We start from the raw sequence: 23,553 nt of genomic DNA on the forward strand, positions 1-23,553 counted from the left end.
GAAGGACGAGGAGAGGTAGAGAGCAAAATGCGAGCACACGATACGCCAGTGAAAGGGTTGAGACGATGGACTTGGCATCTCGCTTCAGGAAAAGACAGACGATCCCGGTGTTTCAAGTTGAGGACGGCTTCCTCAAGTTTGTAGTGTATACACGTGTGGGAGAAGGTAGAGTGGGGTCTCACTGCAATTGAGGCAGCAAACCTGGGGAGAAGTGCACTTAGTGACCTTTGTTCCACACACAGTACATGTGCATTTAAGGTCACCATGTCCGAACTTCCAGCACTTATTGCAAAGTCTAGGAGAGGGAATGTACTCTTGAATGAAGCATCTGGCACCAGCAAGAATTATAGAAGGCAGAAGGGTCCTACTATCAAAGGTGATTTTCACAACTCGAAGGGGCTGACGGTGACGACCACGAGGGGGGTCGAGTGAACGTGTCCACCTGGAGGACAGAATGGCCTTGGGCTTCAAGGATATGTTTAATATCCTCGTGGCAGTCTTTTTAGGTCCCTAACACCAGTTGCAACATGGTGCGGGAGGAGATCAGTGCCAACACTGGCATTTAATTGAGCGTTCTCAGAACAGGGGTCTCCTCAATGCTGGACAACGCGGCTAAGTGGGTAGCTGCATCCTGAGGAACAGCAATGATACATGTACCAATATGGGTGGGTTTAAAAGTAACAGAGGCATCTGCCAAATCAACAAGGTGTTTATGGCGGGAGAAATCGCCAGGAAGTGTAGAATCCAAATGGTTGAGATCAACGTATTTAGCCCATGTAGCAGGACCAAACAAGGCATGGTACAATAAGCAGGGGAAGGGATCATGCGAGTGCAACCATGGCGGGGACGGCGTTGAGAACCTCAGAGAGAGAGGGGTTAAAAGGCGCAGTAGTCACAATGAAAGATGGAGCCATGCCAGAGGACGAGGTGGTCACCACTGGGGGCTTGGGGCTCGACCCTACCACAGAGGAAGGAAGGGGTAGTAGTCTGGTCTGGGCCCAATGTAGCAGGGGCTACAGAGCCCGTTCTTCCATCACAGTCCGACTCAGGGGCCTGGTCACCCGCCCCATGAGCCTGGGGTAAGAAAGGTCGTTTTGTATTCCATACAGCAGTCGTTCTAAAAGTCTGGGGCATGGAACCAAGGGATACCAACTACCAGGGCAGCCAGGGAGGCCGAGCATGGGTCAGTGCAGGAAGGGGTGCGTCATCCCCCTTCCTGCATGGGGGGACGAAAAGAAGGATACCCATATTAACAAGACCTCGTCGTGGAAAATCGTTAAGGACAGGGATCTTAAGAAGACCTTGACAAGGCCGCCTACAGACGCCCTAAAGACATCAAATTCATTTGCCATGTTGAAAGACGAGTGCTGTGGTGAGCCTGCAGTTCACTCGAAAGGGAAATCAACGAAGAGCAACGAAGCGCAGACCCCTCAAAGTGTTCAGAAAGTTAAGGAGGTACCTAAACGAATTTTGGTTGTGGGAGATTCCCAGGTGAGGTATTTAGACAGGACGCTTTGTGCCAGAGATAGGGGAAACAGGTTCAGGGTTTGCTATCCGGGAGCTGGAATTGGAGATATTGTTGACAACATGAAAGATATTATGTCGGGAAATGGGAACAAACCCATTATTTGTATTAGTGCAGGGGGTAATGATGTTGGACGAGTTAGGAGTGAGGAACTGATACAGAAATTTAACAAAGCCATAGAATTAGGAGCACGGGAGTAATCCCGATCATATGTGGCATTCTTCCAAGAAAGAGCGTTGGGAATGAATGGTTGTTGAGGGCACTTGGTGTCAATTGCCGGCTGGAAAGATATTGCAAATCAAATGCAATATCTTTCATAGACAACTGGGAACACTTCTATGGAAGAAGTGAAAAGTGTGCTCGTGATGGGGTGCATCTATCGAGGGATGGGGTTGTTGCTGTTGCGAACTCGTGGGAACCAGTGGTTAGAGGCATTTGTTTGGGTTTAAACTGTTAGTAGATAGAGGTATGGGAATTGATAGGGAGGAAGGAGGTAATAAAAGTATGTGTTTGTTGAAGAAACAAATTGGCAAAATGATCAGGGCCTCAAAATAACAATTCACTTAGGGTATATTACACTAACAGTAGAAGTCTAAGAAACAAAATAAACGAGTTAAATGCTCTTGTCTGTACAAAAAAAATAGATATTACTGTATTGCACTTACTGAAACGTGGATGAATGTAGAAAATAGAGAATTATTAGCTGAATATCAAATAAATGGATTTAAACTATTTCACACAGATATATTAGACGAGGAGGGGAAGTAGCCATATATGTTAGGGACAATTTGAAATGTAGTCTCAAAGAGGGAATCAAAACCGAGCCCCACACAAACTATTTGGATAGAATTAAACGAAAAAGCAAATAATATTATAATAGGATTTATATATAGGCCACCAAATTTAGACAGAATGGAAGCAAAGCATCTATGGGATGAAATATCTAAAGCATCTAGATCTAACAGTATTTATGTCATGGGCGACTTTAATTTTAGTGGAATAAATTGGGTGAACAAAACGGAATAATGAAGCAGAAGATTTTCTAGAATTAATTGACGATTGCTTTCTTACGCAACACATTAAGGAACCAATGTGGGGAAATGATATTTTAGATTTAGTGTTAACTAACAGGGAAACACAAATTAAGGACATCGAAATAGGGAGTGAGCTAGGGAACAGTGATCATAAAGAAATCAGATTTAGCATAGAATGGAATAGATCTGTAGGAGAAAATTATGTTAAAGTGCCTGATTTTCGAAAAGCTGATTTCAATAGCCTAAGAAATTTTTTGGGTCACCACGATCCTGCTGTTATCACAATACTGGTCACTAAATCCTGTAAATACATAATTGACCACAAGTTTATTTTGTAATGGAACCTAAGTAGTAGTTTGAAGATTCCTAGATGAACGAAATAATGCTGTGGTGCTGTGGCTATCACTGAACTTCGTGAACAGCATTGAATCACTGATATTTAAACATTGTACACAGTCATTATCACACTCAGGCTCTTCTGTAATACTATGGCTAAATAATACAAGTTATATATATATTTTGACATTATTAGGCGATGCTGTGGTCACAAACTGAACAGCAGTGCTGTGAGCTCGTGCTGCATGGGCCAGCCTTGGTTGCTCACTCACTACTAAGACACTCACACCCGGGAATGTGGACCACGATTTTTTTTAAAGATGGCATCTGTTTACAAGAGCCCTGAGGAAGCTGATGTGAACCCATGTAGCCACTGGAGTTTTGAATGGAATGTGAAAAATACAAATACCCGGAGGAGCGTAGTGCACCCCAGATGTGGGCCTACAGGCGCATTGCGCAGTTAAAGGGTTAAACATTGTAAATTTTTTTATATTTTTTCTTTTATGTATTGTGAGCTTTACAAGTGTGCAGATACAGTAGTGTGTGTGTGTTGATCATAAACCCTTGTTCAGTCAGCATGCTATGTGTACACACAACATGGTTATAATAGTCATCATTTGGGATATACAGTACCATAGTTGGACACAAGTTTACTCATCTTTATCATTATATTGTACCAACATTTAAACTGCTTCAAGAAATTATACTTGAAAATTTAACCATTTACATAAAGCATGGTTCTCAAAACTAGTCAACAATATTACCTGCAAAGAACAGAATACAATATCTACATTTTTCCCCTCTGTAGGAGAGTAATTTTTTATATAATTTTCTTTAGCGTGCCATATAAAAACAATATTCTAGGGATGACAAAGGCATAGACTTTAGAGCCAAGAATAACCATAATAATCGTTCCTATTTAAGTGGTCATTCAACCATTGAAGTGGGTGAGAATATATACCCTTGGGGAATTGTGATTCTTATACAGTTGAAGCGATCATTATACAAATTAGGTAAATACTAGTATATCAATCGAAACTTAATCGCAACACCACCCACCAAATTTATGATTACAAGGCATTACACAGGACTGTTTAAACTGCAAGTGCCAATGAAGTTCTAGAACAGATTTTATGTTCTGGACAATGCAATCACACACAGTTTTAATGTATGCAATGTAAGGTTACCTGTGAAAATGGTACAGAACACAGTTTCATCTTGTTTGACTCGCTGTAACTCTCTATCTTACTGTGTTGCACTTGCCATTCTTTCTCTGACCCAGGAAATTAGGAAAAGTTGGAAAGAAGTTTTAGTATTATATTGCATAAACCATGAAAAATCAACAATTATAAATTATTTATCAAAACAAACGACTAGTAAAGCAAATACATGTACAAATGAAATTTAAAGTAACATCTTGAAAAATAATCATTCTTTTGAAATGTCAATAAATATGGTATTTGGGTAGTGTGTTGCATCAGTTGCTGAAGAGAAAGCAATCATATTTCACAACATTTATTCTTTACAATACAGGATTAGGAATAACTTGCCAGACCAGCAAAATATAATTCTGTAGAAATTTATCTCCTACCCATATATATATTCATAAAGTAGGTCAAGTGTTTTATTATCTGGTTACAGTGGTAACCAGAGAATTTTGTTTGCTGTTCCTTCAATTGAAAGCACTGTCAGAACTGATATAAAGGCCTGCAATAAGAATTCACAGTGTGAAACTTTCTGAAGTGCGAACCTTGGGTTCAAATTCCACACTTTTAAAAGATATTTATTTAATTTATAATATTTAAGTCTGTGTATATGGCATTTTCACAAGCACATAATGAGAGCATTTTAATAAAATTTGTCAACTAGTTCATGCTGCTGGATTTTGCGCGTCCGATTAAATGTTTCTAGGAAGGTTTGCAAGACACTTAAACCTTGGGCTCCTGCCCCTTCTGTGACTTCCTCAATCTTATGCATGTATACATTAATTAGGTAATCCATTAGTTTTAAAAATTGCTTCCCATATGTTTCTTGAAGGCTGAAACCCAGAGATTTTAACAGTTCAACAAAAATTACTGCACTCACACCAGAAGTAGGTGTTAAGGAAAGATGTTTTGCCAAGAGCTCCCACCCTATAACTGGAGCATTTATAGGAATATTTTTCCTTTTAATGATCATGGCCAAAACTAGTCCATACATTGAAGCAGAAGTGCCCATTCGTCCAATGTGTGCATCTGATTTTTCATTACCTTTCATCCCTATTGATTTGCAGAAATCTTCTTCACTTTGTCCAACTAGTGGCAATGGTTTCATGGGTAGCAAATATGGACATGATATAAATAAATGATACAAGAAAAGGTCCCACAGTTCTGGAAAACATGAAACCAAGTTTACCATCAGCCATGAATATGCTGCTATGCCAGACACTTGCTTATCTGTGCCACATTTTATTAAATTGCTTACTGCAAGATTCTTTGCATATGTTATTACAACTGTTTCATTCTCAATTGTTCCTTTGCTAGCCCTAAACTCTCTCCCAGAGAGATAAGATGTTAGCTTCTGCAATTTTTCCTTGTTAATTCGCTGGTCCGTTGCAGTCAGCTGATTAATAACCGACAATGCTTTTTGCACCTCCATCTTCATATTCGGATATTTTTCTGTCATTATGTCACCAGCAGTCAAGAAATTTCCCAATTTATTCTTCAAGTCTTCCAATCTGTTCGTGAATAAAACATAAATATTAGAAAGTATGAATTACAGTACAATCTTTAAGCCTTAAACTGCACAAATCATATATATATATATATATGATATCAGTGACAAAACCGAAAGCGCGCACATCATATATATATGATTTCGTGTCTAGTGCTATAATTTAAACGCCCCGCCTGGGATAGGGGCAGCTATAGTACACCCACGACCGATAGTTGCCAGATGCCACCTAGAAAAAAATCCAGGCCAACATTCTTGTGTATTAGAGTGTCAGTATTGAGCAAGCCACCAAGGCTGGCGCACGCAGCACGAGCTCACAGTACCGCTGTTCAGCTTGTGACCACAGCATCGCCTACAAATGCCATAATATATATAATACTGCTATTATTTAGCAGTGATAGTATTACTGAAGCCCCCTGACTGTGATTCTGATAATAGCAGGATTGTGGTGATATTTAGCGCTGTGCTCCATGGAGGGAGGAGAAGGCTGTGGAGGGAGGGTTGTGGCGTCGTCTTCTGACTGTGTGGCCACCTTATATTGACTGCACTCACCATACCAGCTTAGTGGTTCGCTATGGTGAACACAAATGTAGATACTTATATATAACGTGTGTATAGTGTGAGATAACAGCGAGAGGAGTAGTTTGGGAGCCGCCATTTTGGTGAGGGAGGAGCGTCGTCTGCACGACTTGGCATGTTTTTACTGATGGCCACTATGGTCTTTGGGCACCATACCAGCTTATTTGTACAGGTATGGTAAATAAAACAGGTAGATACTTATATATAATGTGTGTATATAGCGTAATAACACCACAAATAATATTGTTGGAGGAGAAATATTAGTGCGTCTGGCCTTGAGGGCGGCCACCGATCAGCTGACTGTGTGAGTAGCTACGTCTGTGCCTTTACTCACTATACAAGCTTAGATGTACAGTTATGGTGAACAAAACATGTAAATATGTGTATATAACGTCTGCGTATAGTGTATAAATGCAAAAACAGTATTGTGGGAGGAGATTGAGGGCGAGTGAGGTGGTGTTGAGGGAGGGAGTGGCAGTGAGTGGCTCGAAGGTGTGTGGTGGTCACTCCTTGTTGCTTTTTGACTCACAAGACCAACTTAGTAGTTCGTTATGGTGAACAAAACATGCAGATACTTATATATATAACCTGCGTATATAGTGTAACAACAGCAAAACTATTTGTTTATTGTTTTATGAACATAATAATTGAATCACTAATATGCACACCATAATTTTGAGTACAGCGATGGTTCACACATTTTGTTATATAAATACTGTATACCAACATTCACTGTATGGAATAATATTACTGCAAAAAACTAAGAAAAAATCAGAGACATTGAAATAATTAGGTAATAATATATTTGTGGCAACTGCCGTCTGAAGGCTAGGGTGGAGTAGACCTTGTCTGGCGAAAGCTCTGCCAACGCCCCTCTTTCGCCACACTTCCCTACCCTATTGCGGCTAAAATATGCCACCTACGATTTTTTTTTGTTATTTTTTCCGTGATCAGGGAACAAAAATGAACACTTCTATAAGACGAAAGAATTTTTTGGATTTTTTTGTTGTTGTTGCGCCTGTGGGTGTGAATTTCATTTGGGTCCCTAGTGGTTTGAGGGTTAAACCCTTATAATGCCCTCCCCATTGTCCACTCTTTCCTCATCTCTCTGTTGCTCTGGTATGATGAGTGTTCAAGTCCACACACATCCAAACTCACATTCCCAGCACCCCCAAACACTAGAAGATATAACCCATTAAAGTGAATTAAACTACAGTATTATACGTTTCACATACCACACCCTACAAGAGACAAAGCAATTCCATTCTTCCTCAAAAGGGACAGTCTGCTGTACCAGATGCCCTACTCATACCTAATATCAAAAATTTATATAAACCACTCAATTTAGAAACATTTTTTTTTCAAATTCAGAATGTGTTTAGCCTCGAAGTTTTGGCTTGGATTATCAACTTGTTTAGCCAATTTAAAGTAGGAAAATCGAATGCAGACTGTAATTATAATACTTTTATGGGTTATACAAATAATTTAAGACAATGGTGATGGTGTCTTGCCAGCCTCCCTCATTTAGCTCAAGTTTTGCTGTACAGAAACGTTATAATGACAAATTATTTTCCTGCATAGATCACTGAAGATAATTGTGGGTAAAAGCAAATCTACTGTACTGTATTTCAATAATATTAGGTATACAAACCTCCTCCTGCCACTTATCATGGCAACTAGGTCATATCCTCCCTCCTGTCTCTGTTCTTCAGCAAGTCTTTCCTCTTCTCTTCTGGCAGCCTCCTGCTTTTCCATTTCTAACTGTGCAGCAGCTTTCAACTTAGTTTCTTCTGCTTCTTGATTTATTCTCTCGGCTTCCAACTTGGCTCTCTCTTCTTTTTTAGAATCTACAATAAAGTAAACGACAATTACAGTACAGTACATTGAACAACCGTTTTAGGACCTAGGCTACATAATCTACTATAATCCAAGTGGTTGGGTACTATTCCTTCCTCATATCCCAGCTCCTATTCTGTCCTTATATACCTTCCATGTGTTATAGTCATATTGGCTCAGTGCTTTCTACTGATAATTGTATATCAGGACTGACTAGACATCAATCATTAAATGTACACCTCTGATCACCCAATAGTGATTGGGTACCTGGTTGTTAAACTATTGGTGGGTGGTATTCCAGGGAAGCTAGTAGGCAAGGCTCACCATGAGCTATGGGGTGGGAAAAGCTCTCAGCCTGCTAACAGGAGTCACCAGTCATATTTGTAATAGAGAAAAAGAATGGCAAGAAATGTTTAGACTCTACCATCTTGGTCAAATGCTGCAGAGGACACAGATAATGTGGCAGTGTTTCTGCAGGACTACTATATAGTAAGGAAAGAGGGAAGGGAGGAGTAGTGACCTTGCTGATAACGAAAGACTGGAGCTTTGAAGACAGAAATGGAAATTCCGGGCTGTGAAGGATTCAGGACCGGAAGCCGGGGGGGGGGGGGGGAATCAGAACAAACCACAGGAGGGGAAGGACGAGGAGGGGGGGGGGGTGGACTGAACCAAAGTCGAAGCAATGCCTTGAGGGCAGCCTTGGGGCATCCGGGGTGAGCAACCAACTTAGTGCGGAGCAACAACCTAACGTGCATGTAACACCTGCGCCGCCTGTACCCGTAAAAGATCATCATTGGACTGGGTAAATTGAGTCACTAGCAAGCAGCAGAACTCACAGGACTCAGGGTCGAAAGAGTCACTGACCCAACAGGTAGCGTGTCGGAGGCAAAAACAGTGAGGGTCACCCTGAGATAAGGGGACCGAACAACCCTCGAACTCGCACGAAGCGATGGGGTAACATCCATCGAACCCACGTGCCCCCAGGGGTTTCCCAGGGCCCAGAGTGCTTAACGAGACTCGAGCCCAGTTAACCCCAGGCACGGTACTGCTAACCAGCGCCCAAAACTACCAAGCAAACTCTCTAAAGCTGCACCCCAGGGATGTGTACACTCACGGGACCTAACAGGGGGCACCAACAGAGAAGGACCTTAAGAGGTCAAGCACAAGTGGGCAATAAGCCGGGCAGATTTTTGCCACAAGGCAAAAAGAAATAGAAAAAGAAAACCCCACAAGAGGACAGCGTACCCTAGAGGAACAGAGCCGGCTACTATAAGTGGTGAAAACAAGCTGTGCAGCACCCTGCGCCCCTTCCCAGTGCAAACTGCCTCTTACCCTAAGGTAAACAAGGGAGACAAAACACCCAAGTACCCAAAGGGCGGCCGAAAAACCAAGCAGTAAAACGGTCCAGCAGAAGCAGGACCCAAGGAACCCCAAGCTCCAAGGGCAGTACTTACAGGGCACCTAAGGAAGGGAACCCTAGGCGCATGTAGCCCGAGTACTGTAGAATAACTCCTGGCTCTCGCACCCCTAGAAGACAGCCACCACACTCAAAGCACAGTGCTGAAACAATCACTGGAGCCAGAGCACATGACCGCTGCCTCTAGCATCAGCCTAAGATGGTGGGTCTGGGGCTCCCCCCCACTACTTACAGGGCACCTAGGGACGATAACCCTAGGTGCATGCAGGCCGAGTACCATGGAATAACTCCTTGCACTCGCACTCCTCGAAAACAGCCACCACATGCTAAGTACAGGGTTGAAAAATGCTGGAGCCAAGCACACGACCACTGCCTCTAGCATCAGCCTGAGAACTGAGGGTGGATAGCCAGCGTGAGGGGTCTGGGGCTCCCCCTTCCTGGGGAGGGGGGAGGGGAGGAACCTGAGCAGACAGCGGCGCGGCGACGTCACGATCGTTTGCTCGTTTCTTTTAGGGGAGTTCTATCCACTTGTTCGGCTTTTGGTAGCAATATTTTCACCAGAATAGGGGTCTGTTTTGGGATGCTTACCTTTCTGGGTGCCTGACCCAGTCGATGGCAGACATAGAAAGTATTGAATTAAGGTATTGAAAGGATACCTGATCAACCAGGCTGTGACTCATACGTCAGGCTGCGAGCAGCCGTGTCCAACAGCCTGGTTGATCAGTCCAGCAACCAGGAGGCCTGGTCGACGACCGGGCCGCGGGGACGCTAATCCCCGGAAGCACCTCAAGGTAACCTCAAGATAAGGTAGAATGCTTCCAACCACACGGGGGGTTTCTATAGGCCATTGCTCCCCTTGCCTCTTCTGAGGGGGCCAAGTTCTGGCTCGTGGTCCCTGGTAGGCCCACAAGAAGTCCATACACATGACTGATGCCAAAGTCTGACATTAGCATATCAGCCTAATAAGCTCCAGGGAACCAAAGGGGCTCCCCCGCCAAACACACCAAAACTACGACGTTGGTACAACATTCGAACAAGTTTCAACACCTAACCAGTTATAACAACGAATATAGCAAGTTGTAACAATATTCTAATACGTCACAAACACGTTAAGCCAAGATGTAACAACTTTATTATAAGTTGTAACAAGCAGAAAATACAGTTTCAGTTTGTGTTTCCATGGACCCCCCAGAAAATAGTATTCTCTCTACCAGGATACATAATAAAACATTTTGTTTTACACTTACAATTGTTATCACAAACACTGTATACAATACTTATATACTTACTTAGAGTTTGAGTAATTGTATTTATACAACCTAGTCCCACTTGAAGAGAACTCTGTGCTTCATTAAGTTGCTTCTGGGTGGCAGAACTTTGGTTGGCATTATTTAATAAGCACTCCACATGTGACACAGTCTGGTTTAGGATAGACTCTGTGTTAGAGTCTAATACTTCACTTCCCTCAAACTCTCTGGAAAATATAAGATGCATATTTTAACGACCATCTTCACTGTATTGTATGTAGCCACCCTGTGGAAGCCACAGTGGTCTCGCTCACCAAGTGATACCTGCTCATGAACCAGGGTGCACACACACAAACCCGCTCATGAACCGTGGCACATTCACACACAGTAAAATTGTACAAAAAAGGCAAACCAACAAAATTGCTCGAGAGAGGGGTAGTGAAGAATAAGGAGAAAGGGGAACATGTTTCTGAAAATAGTGTACACCAATGTAGATGGAGTGAGATCAAAGATAATGGAATTAATGATGTAATACAGCTGCAGACACCAGACATTCTTGCACTCAGAGAAAACTTGATGTTATTTTAAATGTCACATTCCCAAGGGGCTACTCAATTTGGAGACGGGACAGAAAAATTAGGAAAGACGGTGGCATTGCTGTGCTGGTGAAAGAACACCTAAAGGTGAATGAAATAATGATTGCCAATCCACGAGAAATTGACATAATAGCACTAGAGATCTGCCATGAGGATGATAAACTAATGATCATAAATGCATATAGTCCACCGCAGAGCAACACATGAACAAAGGAGGAACTAGATAGTAAATGAGAGGGTCTTATAACAATAATGAGAGAGATTATAGCGAGAACGGATAAAGATAGATCACGACTGTTGATAGTCAGGGACTTCAACTTGAAATCCATAGACTGGGAAGTATATGAAGCTCGAACAGAGGATTTTTGGACCTGTAGATCTCATCCTGGAAACATTCTTGTATTAACATGTTAAACAAGCTACGAGGTTGAGGGAATCTTCGAGGTTATCTTGAGATGATTTCGGGGCTTTAGTGTCCCCGCGGCCCGGTCCTCGACCAGGCCTCCACCCCCAGGAAGCAGCCCGTGACAGCTGACTAACACCCAGGTAAATATTTTACTGCTAGGTAACAGGGGCATAGAGTGAAAGAAACTCTGACCATTGTTTCTTACCGGCACCCGGGATCGAACCCGGGACCACAGGATCACAAGTCCAGTGTGCTGTCCGCTCAGCCGACCGGCTCCGGCCGGAAGGGAACGTTCCCTCCATGCTAGATTTTATATTTACCAAGATGAAAGAAGATATTTGACATTCAGTACCTTCCTCCCTTGGGTAAAAATGATCATGTCTTTTTGGGAATAAAGCATGCAATGCATTATAATCTGGAAGAAAATACAGAGGTTGAAGCAGTTAAAAAACCTGACTTCAGGAGAAGACATTATGGCGACCTTAGAAATTTCTTTAGCGAGTATAATTGGACAGACTTGTTGCTAGGCAAGGAAGTAAATGTGATGTCAAGTTTTGTGAAACATGATAAAGGCACAAAGAAATTTATACCAAAACAGAGATGCAGAACTAGGAAACAGGATTAGTTCAACAGAAATTGCGAGAGGGCCAGAGACCAAAAGACACAAAAATGGAGTCAATATAGGAAGAGACCAAACCCCCAAACATCTTAGCGATACAAAGATGCGACAAACAACTACACACCAGTGAGGAGAGGCAGAAAGAAATTTTGAAAAAGGGATTGCAGACAAATGTAAAACAGCACCAGATCTATTCTATAAATTCAAACAAATTGCAGGTAAAGGATAATATTCAGGAGGTTGAAAATGGGAAATAGATTCACGGAAAATGAAAAGGAAATGTGTGAAACATTAAATGACAAGTTCCAAAGTGTGTTTATACAAAATGAAATCTTCAGGGAACCAGACACCAGGATAGACACCAGATTAGCTGTACAGTTGTTCACATATTTTATTATATAAATATATCACACTACATACTATTGAATAATATTACTACAAAACAGAGAAAAAAAATAAATAAAAAACATTGAAATAATGTAATATCTTTGTGGCAACTCCTGCCTGACAGCACGGGTGAAGCAGACCACCTCCAACACTTTGTCAGCGCTTCTTTTTTTGCCAGACTTCCCCGCCACATAAAGGAACACTTTTATATGATAATTTTTTTTATTTCTTGCACCTGGGCGTGTTGCAGGCTATAATTGCAAGAGCAGCCCAGGGGTTAAGAGTAGATAAATAAGGCAATTTATTTATTTTTTGAGAAGAATGAAAATTATGTGAAAAAAAACCAGCGTTGAATGTAATGAAACACCATTTTCTAGGCAAGCCCTGGAGGCTCCCTGGAGCTTATCGGGCTAATGTATGTTATATTAGACCGGGACATTAGCTAAAGAGTTCAAACCTACCAGGGACCAGCACCAGAACCTGGCCTCTTCAGAGAGGTTTCAGGGAACAATGGCCCTGGAAAACCCTCTTATGGGGGTTTTCCCGGCACCCGGCCCCAACAGAAGCCGGACAGGAGACAACAGTCCTCTGATGAGGGCATGGAATCTAGGGCGCAGACTGAAGAAGTCCAGAAGAACTGCAGATTCGCCAGGCCCGTGTCTGCATAGAGCAGACAGGAACCCCAGAAGGATGGGGCGGATCGACCACGTCCAACGCACCCACTAAGATGACATGACGAAGCTCAAGGGAAGAAGCCCACCCCGCCAGCCCTGAACCCGCCAAAGAGGGAGAAGCCGTCCGCCGCCGCCACCAGAGGCCGGGAGACAACCAAAAGCGCCCACTAACTGCGGGACCATGCGAGAGTCAACAGAGCAAGCTGCTTCCCTAGCGCCCCGTCAACAGCGAAGGGAACAGAGCCCCTTCCGAAAGAAAAAGTATACATACGCATTATGTATATACACATACATACATATATACATATACACAAATACACGCACACACAAGGTGTATTACACACCTTGTGTAATTATTACAGAACATTATATACCACATATGTCAGACCAATCCTGGAGTATGCGGCTCCAGCATGGAGTCCATATCTAGTCAAGCATAAGACTAAACTGGAAAAGGTTCAAAGGTTTGCCACTAGACTAGTACCCGAGTTGAGAGGTATGAGCTACAAGGAGAGACTACGGGAATTAAACCTCATTTCGTTGGAAGACAGAAGAGTTAGGGGGAGGACACGATCAACACATTCAAGATTCTCAAGGGAATCGACAGGGGTTGATAAAGACAGGCTATTTAACACAAGGGGCACATGCACTAGGGGACACAGGTGGAAACTGAGTGCCCAAATGAGCCACAGAGATATTAGAAAAACCTTTTTTAGTGTCAGACTGGTTGACAAATGGAATGCATTAGGAAGTGATGTGGTGGAGGCTGACTCTATACACAGTTTCAAGTGTAGATATGATAGAGCCCAATAGGCTCAGGAACCTGTACACCTGTTGATTGACAGTCGAGAGGTGGGACCAAAGAGCCAGAGCTCAACCCCCGCAAGCACAACTAGGCGAGTGTACACGTGCGTATGCACACACACATGTGCACACGCACACAAACAGTGTACACATGTACAAACACATGTGTACACACACATACACGTAAAAAAAAAAATTACAAGCCGCTGACCAGTGGGCAGAGAGCACCACGCCGGCCAGGCGAAGGCGGCACAAAACTGCATCAAAAGGCCCACTTCGACAACAAAACCCCAAAGTCCCAGCACAATCACAACATGTGCCAAGACCCAAAAAGATCAGTCTGCAAGCCAGGAAGACCCCGGAACCCCAGAAGGCAGAACCGGGTCACACACGAGGAAACAAAGCCCCCTGAACCCACAAAAGGGGCCCAAGAGGAAGAAACCTCCGGAACGAAACCAAAGAACCCAAAGGAACCCGGAATCAAACCAGGGTGAGCCCAAACCACCACATTTGCTGGCGGAGATACACCACAGAAAAGCAAATCACAGCCCCCAAACAGATCCCCTAGGGAAACTGTCAAAACAGATCGAAAACCGAGGGACAAGGTGTGGGAACAAGCACAACAGACAGGGAAACCGAGCCCAAACCCTAGGGCCCACACCCAAAAACAAACAAAACGGAAAACCCAGTGTAAAATCAACACTCAAACGTTCCCAGAGGAACAGAAAACGGGAAGAAAACACCAGAAAAGCAAAGAAATGACAACAGGAGAATAAAACCCCTGAAAAACTCACCCAAGACGCTCCCTCGCACACCTCAGGTGCCTGTAAACAAAGCGCAACGCCACCCTGGTGGCCATGCCGGGAAACCGGCAGAAGAAAATTGCCACCAGAACAGAGGGCTGTGACCGACGCAAAAGATACGAAAACACGTCAGCAAAAGTGGGAAGCAAGCAGAGTGGATGGGCGAAAAGCTACGCCCAGAAGCAGAAAACCCAGGCAGGGGCAAACCGCCCCAGAACTGCTAGCAGGCATCCCCCACAGCCCTGGGAACCCGCAACAGAGGCCCCGGGGCAGAGCTGTCCTCAAAGCCCTCTGCCCTTAAAGAAAAGGAAGAGTCCATGGGAAAAGCAGCACGAAAGGGCCGCTGGTAAGACCCAAATGCCTTGGCAGGAGGAACAGGCTCGAAAACCTCCGTCCCCAACCCGAACAGGGCAGCCCCCGAAACTGCCCGAGTCTCGGCCCCAACTAAACCCCGCACCGACCCCGAAACCCGCAGACGGTCCAGAGCCGGGAACAGGGAGGGAAAGGGGGTGAACAGCACCTAGCCAAAATGGAGCGGCCTCGGGGCATCCGAGTGGGAAACCAACCTAGCGTGTTGCAAGCTAGGTTAGGTTGCTGCAACACGGATGCCGCCTGTACTCTGAACAGTAATAACATCAGGAGAGAACTGGAGAACAAGCAGAGAATCTCACAAGACTCCGGGTCAAGGTGTCAGTGACCCAACAGGCAACATGACAAGAGGTAAAAGTGGCGACTGTCATCCGGAGACAAGGGCACAGCAACCAACGATCCCGTACAAGATGGGTTGGAACCTGGAAGACACATTCAATGGTTCACCGAGCCCCGACAGGGGTTTCCAGGGCTCGTAGGCCGACTGCTACGGGAAGCTCGGGCAAGGTGTTGCTAACCGGTTAAGAAACCCAAACATAACAAGGGGGTAGAGGACAACACTGAAAACCCTTACGAGGTGGCAGGTCGCACAACACCTTGACGCCCTAACCAGCACAATACCAGCCCCTACCCAGGGCCAAATAAGGGCCCCAAGCCCCAGCTGGCCCCAAGCGCGAGGCAAATGCCGAGCAGCAAGAACCTCTACGGGATTGGTTCCCGAACGCCCCAGGGAAGATAACCCTGTCACACAGGGGCAGTACTCACAGGGCGCTTAGGGAAGGAAGCCCCTAAGCGCATGCACCCCCAGCACTGATGAGGTACTCCTGGCCACCGCACAATACAACACACGGCAGTGAACGCCACACAAGGCAAACACCGCCTAGGAAACCGAGGCCAGAGAAGCGTCTATCCCGGTTGACATTAGCTTACGAACTGATGCTAGGCAGCTGGCGTGGTAAGGTCCAGGGCTCCCACCTTCCCCTCTTGGGGCGGGGAGGGCTGCGCGGATGATCGGCACGGCAGTAAAATGCGATGTTTGCTTGTTGACTTGTTTCCTTGGGATTGTAGGGAGTTTCTACCTCTCGGTTTGGTTTTTTGTTCTAGCTTTTTACCATGTGGGGTTTGTTTTGTTATGCCTACCTTTCTGGGTGCCTAACCCCGGTCGATTGCAGATAAGGAAATCCCCCAACCACAAGGGGGTTTTCCAGGGCCATTGCTCCCTGAAACCTCTCTTGAAGGGGCCAGGTTCTGATGCTGGTCCCTGGTAGGTCTGAACTCCTTAGCTTATGTCCTGGTCTAATATAACGTACATTAGCCCGATAAGCTCCAGGGAGCCGTAGGGGCTCCTCACTGAGAAAGTTTTGAAGAATTCTGATAAAGAAAATGTAGGGGTGGTTCTAGATAGAAAACTGTCACCCGAGGACCACTTACAGAACACTGTATGAGGCGGATACTATGCTTTCCATCTTTAGAATCACTTAAATACATGGATGGGCAAAATATTAAAGAAATAATTCACGATTTTTGTGACACCAAAGTTGGAATATGCAGTGGGTGAATGGCGCCTGAATCTCAAGAATCACATCAATGTGATTCTTGAGATTCGTTGTCGTTGAGGTTAAATTAACATTTAACAATTGTTAAATAGGAAGGGTGCAAAGACATGCAAGTCTTCTGGAACTGAGAAACATGAGCTATAAGGAGAGATTAGAGGTGTTATATATACCAAAGCTAGAAGATAGAATAAAAAGAGGCGATATGATTGCTATTTGCAAAAATAGTAATAGGAATTGACAAAACTGACAAAGACAAATTTTTGAAAACTTCAACAGCAAGACAGGAGGATATTAGGTTCAAACTAAGGAAATAAAGCAGCTGACAAAAACATTAGAAAGTTCACTTTTGCAAATAGAGTAGTAGATGGTTGGAATAAGTGAAGTGTGAAGGTGGTGGAGGCCAAAATTATCCATCAATTGTTTAAAAGCGGCATATGACAGTAATGGGAAGGCCAGGCACCACAAGCATAACTCACCTAACTACACTTAGGTAATTACACACACAGTCACACTCTCCATTGTAAAAACAATGGAGAAATACATTTACAACAAAGTGATGCACTAGTTTTATAAACAGCATTCTCACATGAAACTTTTAAATATACTTATACTTACTCAAGCAATTGTTGCATCTGAGCCAGCTTAACAACAAAAGTTTCCTTGGCATTAAGCAAATCATTCACAAGAGCTCGCCTGATATCTGCTTGTTCCGCTTCCTTACGTCGAGCATCTTCCATAACCTCCAACAACCAAGATGACCTTTCTGAAATATAGTGACTGTAGTCACTCCTGTAACAAAATAAATGCAAATTAGGTATTTTGTGCAGGAGAGGCAAGAGAGAGCAGGGACTATGTGATCATCCTCACAAAGGAACAACCACATGAGGGGTTGGAGGGGTAGTGCAGAAAAACACAAGACAACAAGGTCAAAATAAACAACTCTGACATGCTTAAAAGTAATTAGAACTAGAGACTACTGTGAGGAGTATATCTTCGCCAGTTTCAGAGTCAAGGGTGCCGAGTCTGTCCTGACTGTGGGAGCAGTCTATAGAACTATTAACACTGATGTGTCCGAATTCAACTCTAACCTTAGAAATCTAATACTAGATAACAGACTGAACAAAAACCATCTAATTATCGCAGGGGACTTTAACACTTTCGCGCTCCGTGGAAACTCGCGGTTGACAGGGGGAACGTGGCCCCTCCGTGCGGGTAAGCGCGCGGTGACACCCAAATGTGTATACTCGTTCCAGCTTTCTCACCTTAATTCTCGTGCTACGTCGCTCGTTTTGGTATCATTGTGTTCGCAATTAAATTCTCTACAGGTGTGTATAAATATAATGTCCAAAAGCCTAGCGTGACTCCCAACAGCAAAGCGTAAAGTCCGCAAAAACGCACAAAATCAGTAACATGTGTATTCTCGTTCCATTTTTTTACCTTAATTCTCGTGCTACGTTGCTCATTTTGGTATCATTGTGTTCACAATTAAATTCCCTACAGATGTGTATGAATAAAATGTACAAAAGGCTGGAGTGCCTCCCCGCAGAAAAGCCTAAAGTTACCCATGAACGAGCACCATTTTGTACATTGCAACCTAATGTTCAACTCCTTCAATTTGATAACATCAAATTTCGTGCTACGTCGCTCGTTTTGGTATCAAATTGTTCGCGATAAAAAGGAGAGTATTTTAAAACTAGTCCCAGAATAATAGAGCAATAACTGGATTTTTAACAAATATTTTAATTCTGGACGCTCATCATCACAAATTTATGCAATCTTTTCTTCAAAAACTCTCAGCCTTTATAACATCCACCGTCCTATGCTAACGAAACAAGTCAACTAAAAGGCTAAACAATCCTTGGCTTACAAAGGGGATACTTAAATCCATTAATAAAAAACATGACCTTGAGAAGAAGTATAGGTTAGGAATCGTCTCCAAAGAATTACTCATCATTGGTATCTAAAATAATTAGAAGAGCCAAAACTAAATACTACGAAGATAAATTTAGCCAAACAAAGGGCAACATTAAGAAAACATGGAGCACAATTTCACAAATATTGGGATCAAAAGATTTTAAATAACAAACCAATACTCCTGTCTAATAACGATGGTCAGCTTACAGCCTCCGACAGCTGCTTACTACACTGTGTGTTAGATAAGCAAGTCCTTCCTCAGGCGACTTATATGAATATTACGACAGGAATAAAGTTAAAGGAGTTAAGGAATTTTCTTTTTAGAAATTATCCAAAATTCAAATACCATTTTCAAATTCCGTAACCCAAACTCTCACATCTGAAACCAACTATCCTTGCATTATGTGTCATGTTGGCACATTTACTGTGTATGCCTGCTGAACAGAGTTGGCACTGAAAGCTCTGCTGGTAATCTACTTTCATGTGGCATTCTGTGCACATCTTTACTGGACATTTTTACTGAATACAGTACTTCTGCTCAATGATGGTGATGAAGGCCATGGACCAGTAGGTGGTGTCCAGTGGGCGGGGAGGGCAAGACCAGCCGGTAAGGTGGTTGTATGGACGGGCAGTATGTGTCACCTCATGTCGCACTCTTAATTCGTTTTGTTCATGGTTAGGCATAAGGACTCCTATGACTGATAGGGAATAAGGCATAAGGACTCCTGTGACTGATGATCCCAAACTAATATAGCACATATCAGTTTGGGTAGTTTCAAGGAGCCAAAGGGGCTCCCCACAGAAAACCTGCACTATTAAATGGGATACCAAAGTGACCCTCCACACACAAAGCACATCACACAATCCCTGGAGAATAAGGGACTGGACAGGTCAGTAGAGGATTGGGAAGAAGAGAGGTGGAATGAAGGAGAGGGGATGGAAAATTGGACACCCCCTCCAGAATGCAGATCGCACCCTCTGGGACGGGAGCTTGGCCAAAATAGAACTACTATGATGAGCATCGCAGGCCCCAGGAGTAGAATGGAAAACTTCCCAACATGTGTCATGGTGGAGGTAAAAAGAATATGACCAACAGCATGTAATAAGACTGAAGAGCATCCCACACACTCACCCAATTAGTGTGGACTTGGCGGGGAGGTCATTTCAAAGCACATCAAAGACTGCGGGAGTTTCCAGGACCTTACAAGAAAGACGAGGCAGGTGATTCCAGGCATAAGGTCTGTTCAATAAGTGAAACGGACATCAAACGCAGCTGAATAGACAAACATGGATGCGAATAGTGTCAGTGGCACGCCATACAAAAAAGCCTGCACACTCCTGTGCCCCCCCAGGAAAGAAACCAGACTGCCCCTAACCCTGAGCCTCTCAGAGGGGTCTCAAACACTTGCGCTATCCACGGCAAGGCACTCTCCACTGAAGGCTTGCCTCTCAGGGACAGATACCTGAACCCCCCTGCCCTGGCTGGGCAGGATCAACACCAGCAAGTATCTACAAGTATCTAGGTAAGGCAACTTACAGACCCAAGCACCTTTAAATAATTGCATCAAAAATTGGATGGAAAGGGGAGATACTATCTGCTAACACTCGACAACTAAATGTGGACCATCTGGAGTCAAACTTTTGAGAAACCAGAATCGAAGCTACAATTTGAATCTTATGCCAGAGTGGCAGGGAGTATTATCCATCCCTCATCAGGCAGTGGACTACTGGCAAGTCAGGTGATTGAAGCCAGATAGCTAAACTGCACAGGTGAGATGTGCCTACCTACCTACTACCTACCTGTCGAAGATTCTGGGGATCAATATCCCTGGGGCCCAGTCTCTGACCAGGCCTCCTGGTTGATGGTCTGATCAGACCAGCATTGGTTTAAGTGACATCCAAAATATGGCCATGCTGCAATGCCAGAGACAGATGACAATAACTGCATGGTGAAGGATAGACATAGAACTCTAACCCCTTTCAGATTCGTATCCATACTACACACACCTAATAAACATATCCAAGGAACTTATCTACAATAGAAGACAAAATTACAATTCTATACTTACTCGCACTTTTTGACAGCCTTTATTGCCTCTTCTTTTTGTTGCCTAAGGCGGTACTCCTCACGTTCTAGTTTCTCGTCCCTCTGATGGTAGTATTGATGTAATTTTGTTTCAAATACTCTCTGGATTTCTTCTAACTTGTTCAAGTATGTTCTGTATCGAGCACTAACTTTTTCCTAGAGAAAAGAATGGATACAATTACTGTACTGAACAAGTGAAATACTGTACTGAACAAGTGAAATACTGCACTGTATTGTTCACTGGATTATATGTAGACGTGTTCTATGAGCATATTCTCGACCCCAGAAATATCAAGCCAAGCAAAATTCTCTATGGCACAATCTCTGATTGTGCCTATGGCACAATCAGAGAACACTGTTTAAACATCAGAGGTCCGCGGTTGTTCAACGTCTTTCCAGCAAGCATAAGAAATATTGCCGGAACAACCGTGGACATTTTCAAGAGGAAACTAGATTTATTCCTCCAAGGAGTGCCGGACCAACCGGGCTGTGGTGGGTATGTGGGCCTGCGGGCCGCTCCAAGCAACAGCCTGGTGGACCAAACTCTCACAAGTCAAGCCTGGCCTCGGGCCGGGCTTGGGGAGTAGAAGAACTCCCAGAACCCCATCAACCAGGTAATCAACCAGGTATTAACCAGAGATTTTTTTTTGTCACAGTGTGGGAAAAGACTGATGAAAGACTAGCAGATAATACGAGTCTTGGGTAAACCATATAGGCTCTTGGCACAGGGAGAATCTGAGAGACTTTAGGTGATTAATCTCTGTGCTGTGCAAGCATTTCAAGAGGTATTTCCTCGGTGTGCAAGACAAAAAAAAAATTATGAAGAACTATTTCGCTTTCTTATAGGTTTAAAATGTGTTAGCTGATCACAGCAAAATTACAATAAAATTTGACACTCATTTTGACAGTAGTGAAGCGATGAATTCTTGATGGTGTTGTTTCCATGCACTTTTAGTAAATGGTTTTCTCAGAGAGCCTCTATGCAAATGGGTCACAATAGATGCAGGAGTTTTGTTTGACCTACTGGAACTAGAGCCAAAATCTGGACCTCTCAGAGGCAGTGAGAACAGGTGACAATTCACCACCACACTGGAAAAGCATCCATAAAGTCACAGAAGCTTTACAGACAACTGGAGGGTTAACAATGACCAAAACTTCAAAATTGCCAAACAACACAAACAATTCACACAGAACAAGATTAACGTACAAAATTAGCACAAAACTCACAGTAGTGGCGGTGACACAACCAGGCAGCCCAGCTCCTGCATGCAGTCATCCTCATTGCCAGTTCTTTCGCCGATACACTGATAGACAGCTCCAAGTCTTTCAGACATGGCAAGCCCAGAAGCTTCAAAACAAAGTGCTGGCTGTCCCTGGACTTATTCCTGCAGGAGTCATTTGGTCTGTATTCTGTTCTATATTTAAATTTTTGCATCAATTGCTCGATTTCTATCTGGGTTGTTGTGCGAGCTTGGCTGTACAGTATTGTATTTCAGGCTGCATATGTTCTGGGTTTTTTCCCAGGGTGCCCACTAGCACAGTCCCTGCACTCAGAGATGATGTCTTTGGTGTGTTTGGGAGTTTGCCCCTAAAGAGGCAAACCCACTGGGGTGGAGAGCTTTGCTTAAGGCTATTCACAAATCCGATTCCTTTGTTTGGGCCCTTGGTTGGAGGTGCTCTGTTAATTGTGTTGGGGTGTGCTGGGACTCCTGTTTCTATGACATGACAATTGCCAGGCATAGCTGGGTTGTTTTGGCTGCACGTGCCCGGGAAGAGTTCGGCCGTGTGCTCGACATGGTGGCTGCTGGGTAACCGAGGCCTCCCACGAGATGGTAGCGCGAGCTGGATTTTTTTTCAAAATGGTGGCTGTTTACTATAGCCCCTGGGCAGCGTATGGGGACCCCCTATACTCTGTGGGCCTTTCAAATCTTGCACGGCACTCCAAAGCATCATATGATGCCGAGCGCAAGTTACTGCAAGTCACTCGACGCATCATATGATGTCTTGCGCAACTAAAGGGTTAATATACTGTAATTTTTATGCAAACTTTCACAATTATAAATGAACAACCTTTTATGAATGAAGCCTTTGATTGACTGACTAGATATGGATTGAGTTGGCATTGCTAATTTGTAGTGTCCGAGCCCTCACTGTCGTGATTGAGTGCCCACTGGGTCCCGTCCCCAAATCCCAACTGGGTTCTGCTCTGAACCATTAACTTTCAACTTCTAACAGAAACTAGTCCTGCACGGGCGCACAGGGAATGATGACGTCACACGCCACGTTACGGACCCCATAGCAGCCAAAGTAAGTACAATTTCGAAATTCCGTTGCTATACCCATATACAGGGAGGGGTTTTTGACACTTTCAGAACTAAAAATAATTTTTTCCCGAGAATTTATTTCTTGCGCACTGGGGGGGGGGGGGTGTCATTTATAGGCCACACAGTTAAAGGGTTAGGCACGTTTCCTTACACCGAATGCCACTCTTCACATAGCAATCAATAAATACATGGGAGTTGTTCAACTGTTGTGGGATACTCCGATCCTGAGAGCATGGTTAGGGGAACATCAATGAGCCATATTCAGACATTCTGTCCTCAACAATAAGGAACAAATGTATGATATGAAGGCTGTGCACTTTAGGTTTCTA

General features: G+C 43.8%; 1 protein-coding gene across 3 annotated transcripts in view; it reads right to left on the minus strand.

The window, feature by feature from the left end:
- Positions 1 to 4,198: 4,198 nt before the first annotated feature.
- Positions 4,199 to 23,553, minus strand: part of LOC123775182 (mRNA export factor GLE1) — a 54,645-nt gene continuing 35,290 nt past the window's right edge. For all 3 annotated transcript variants that reach the window (XM_045770138.2, XM_045770137.2, XM_045770136.2), the window contains exons 7-11: positions 20,884 to 21,056; positions 17,516 to 17,689; positions 10,729 to 10,913; positions 7,838 to 8,033; positions 4,199 to 5,611 (exon numbers count right to left, since the gene is read on the minus strand). In XM_045770138.2, the coding sequence (XP_045626094.2) occupies positions 4,744 to 5,611; positions 7,838 to 8,033; positions 10,729 to 10,913; positions 17,516 to 17,689; positions 20,884 to 21,056 (1,596 nt within the window). In that variant the 3' untranslated portion in view covers positions 4,199 to 4,743. The remainder of the gene's footprint in view (positions 5,612 to 7,837; positions 8,034 to 10,728; positions 10,914 to 17,515; positions 17,690 to 20,883; positions 21,057 to 23,553) is intronic.

The sequence above is a fragment of the Procambarus clarkii genome, chromosome 92 (genome assembly GCF_040958095.1).
Source record: "Procambarus clarkii isolate CNS0578487 chromosome 92, FALCON_Pclarkii_2.0, whole genome shotgun sequence".
Lineage (NCBI taxonomy): Eukaryota > Metazoa > Arthropoda > Malacostraca > Decapoda > Cambaridae > Procambarus > Procambarus clarkii.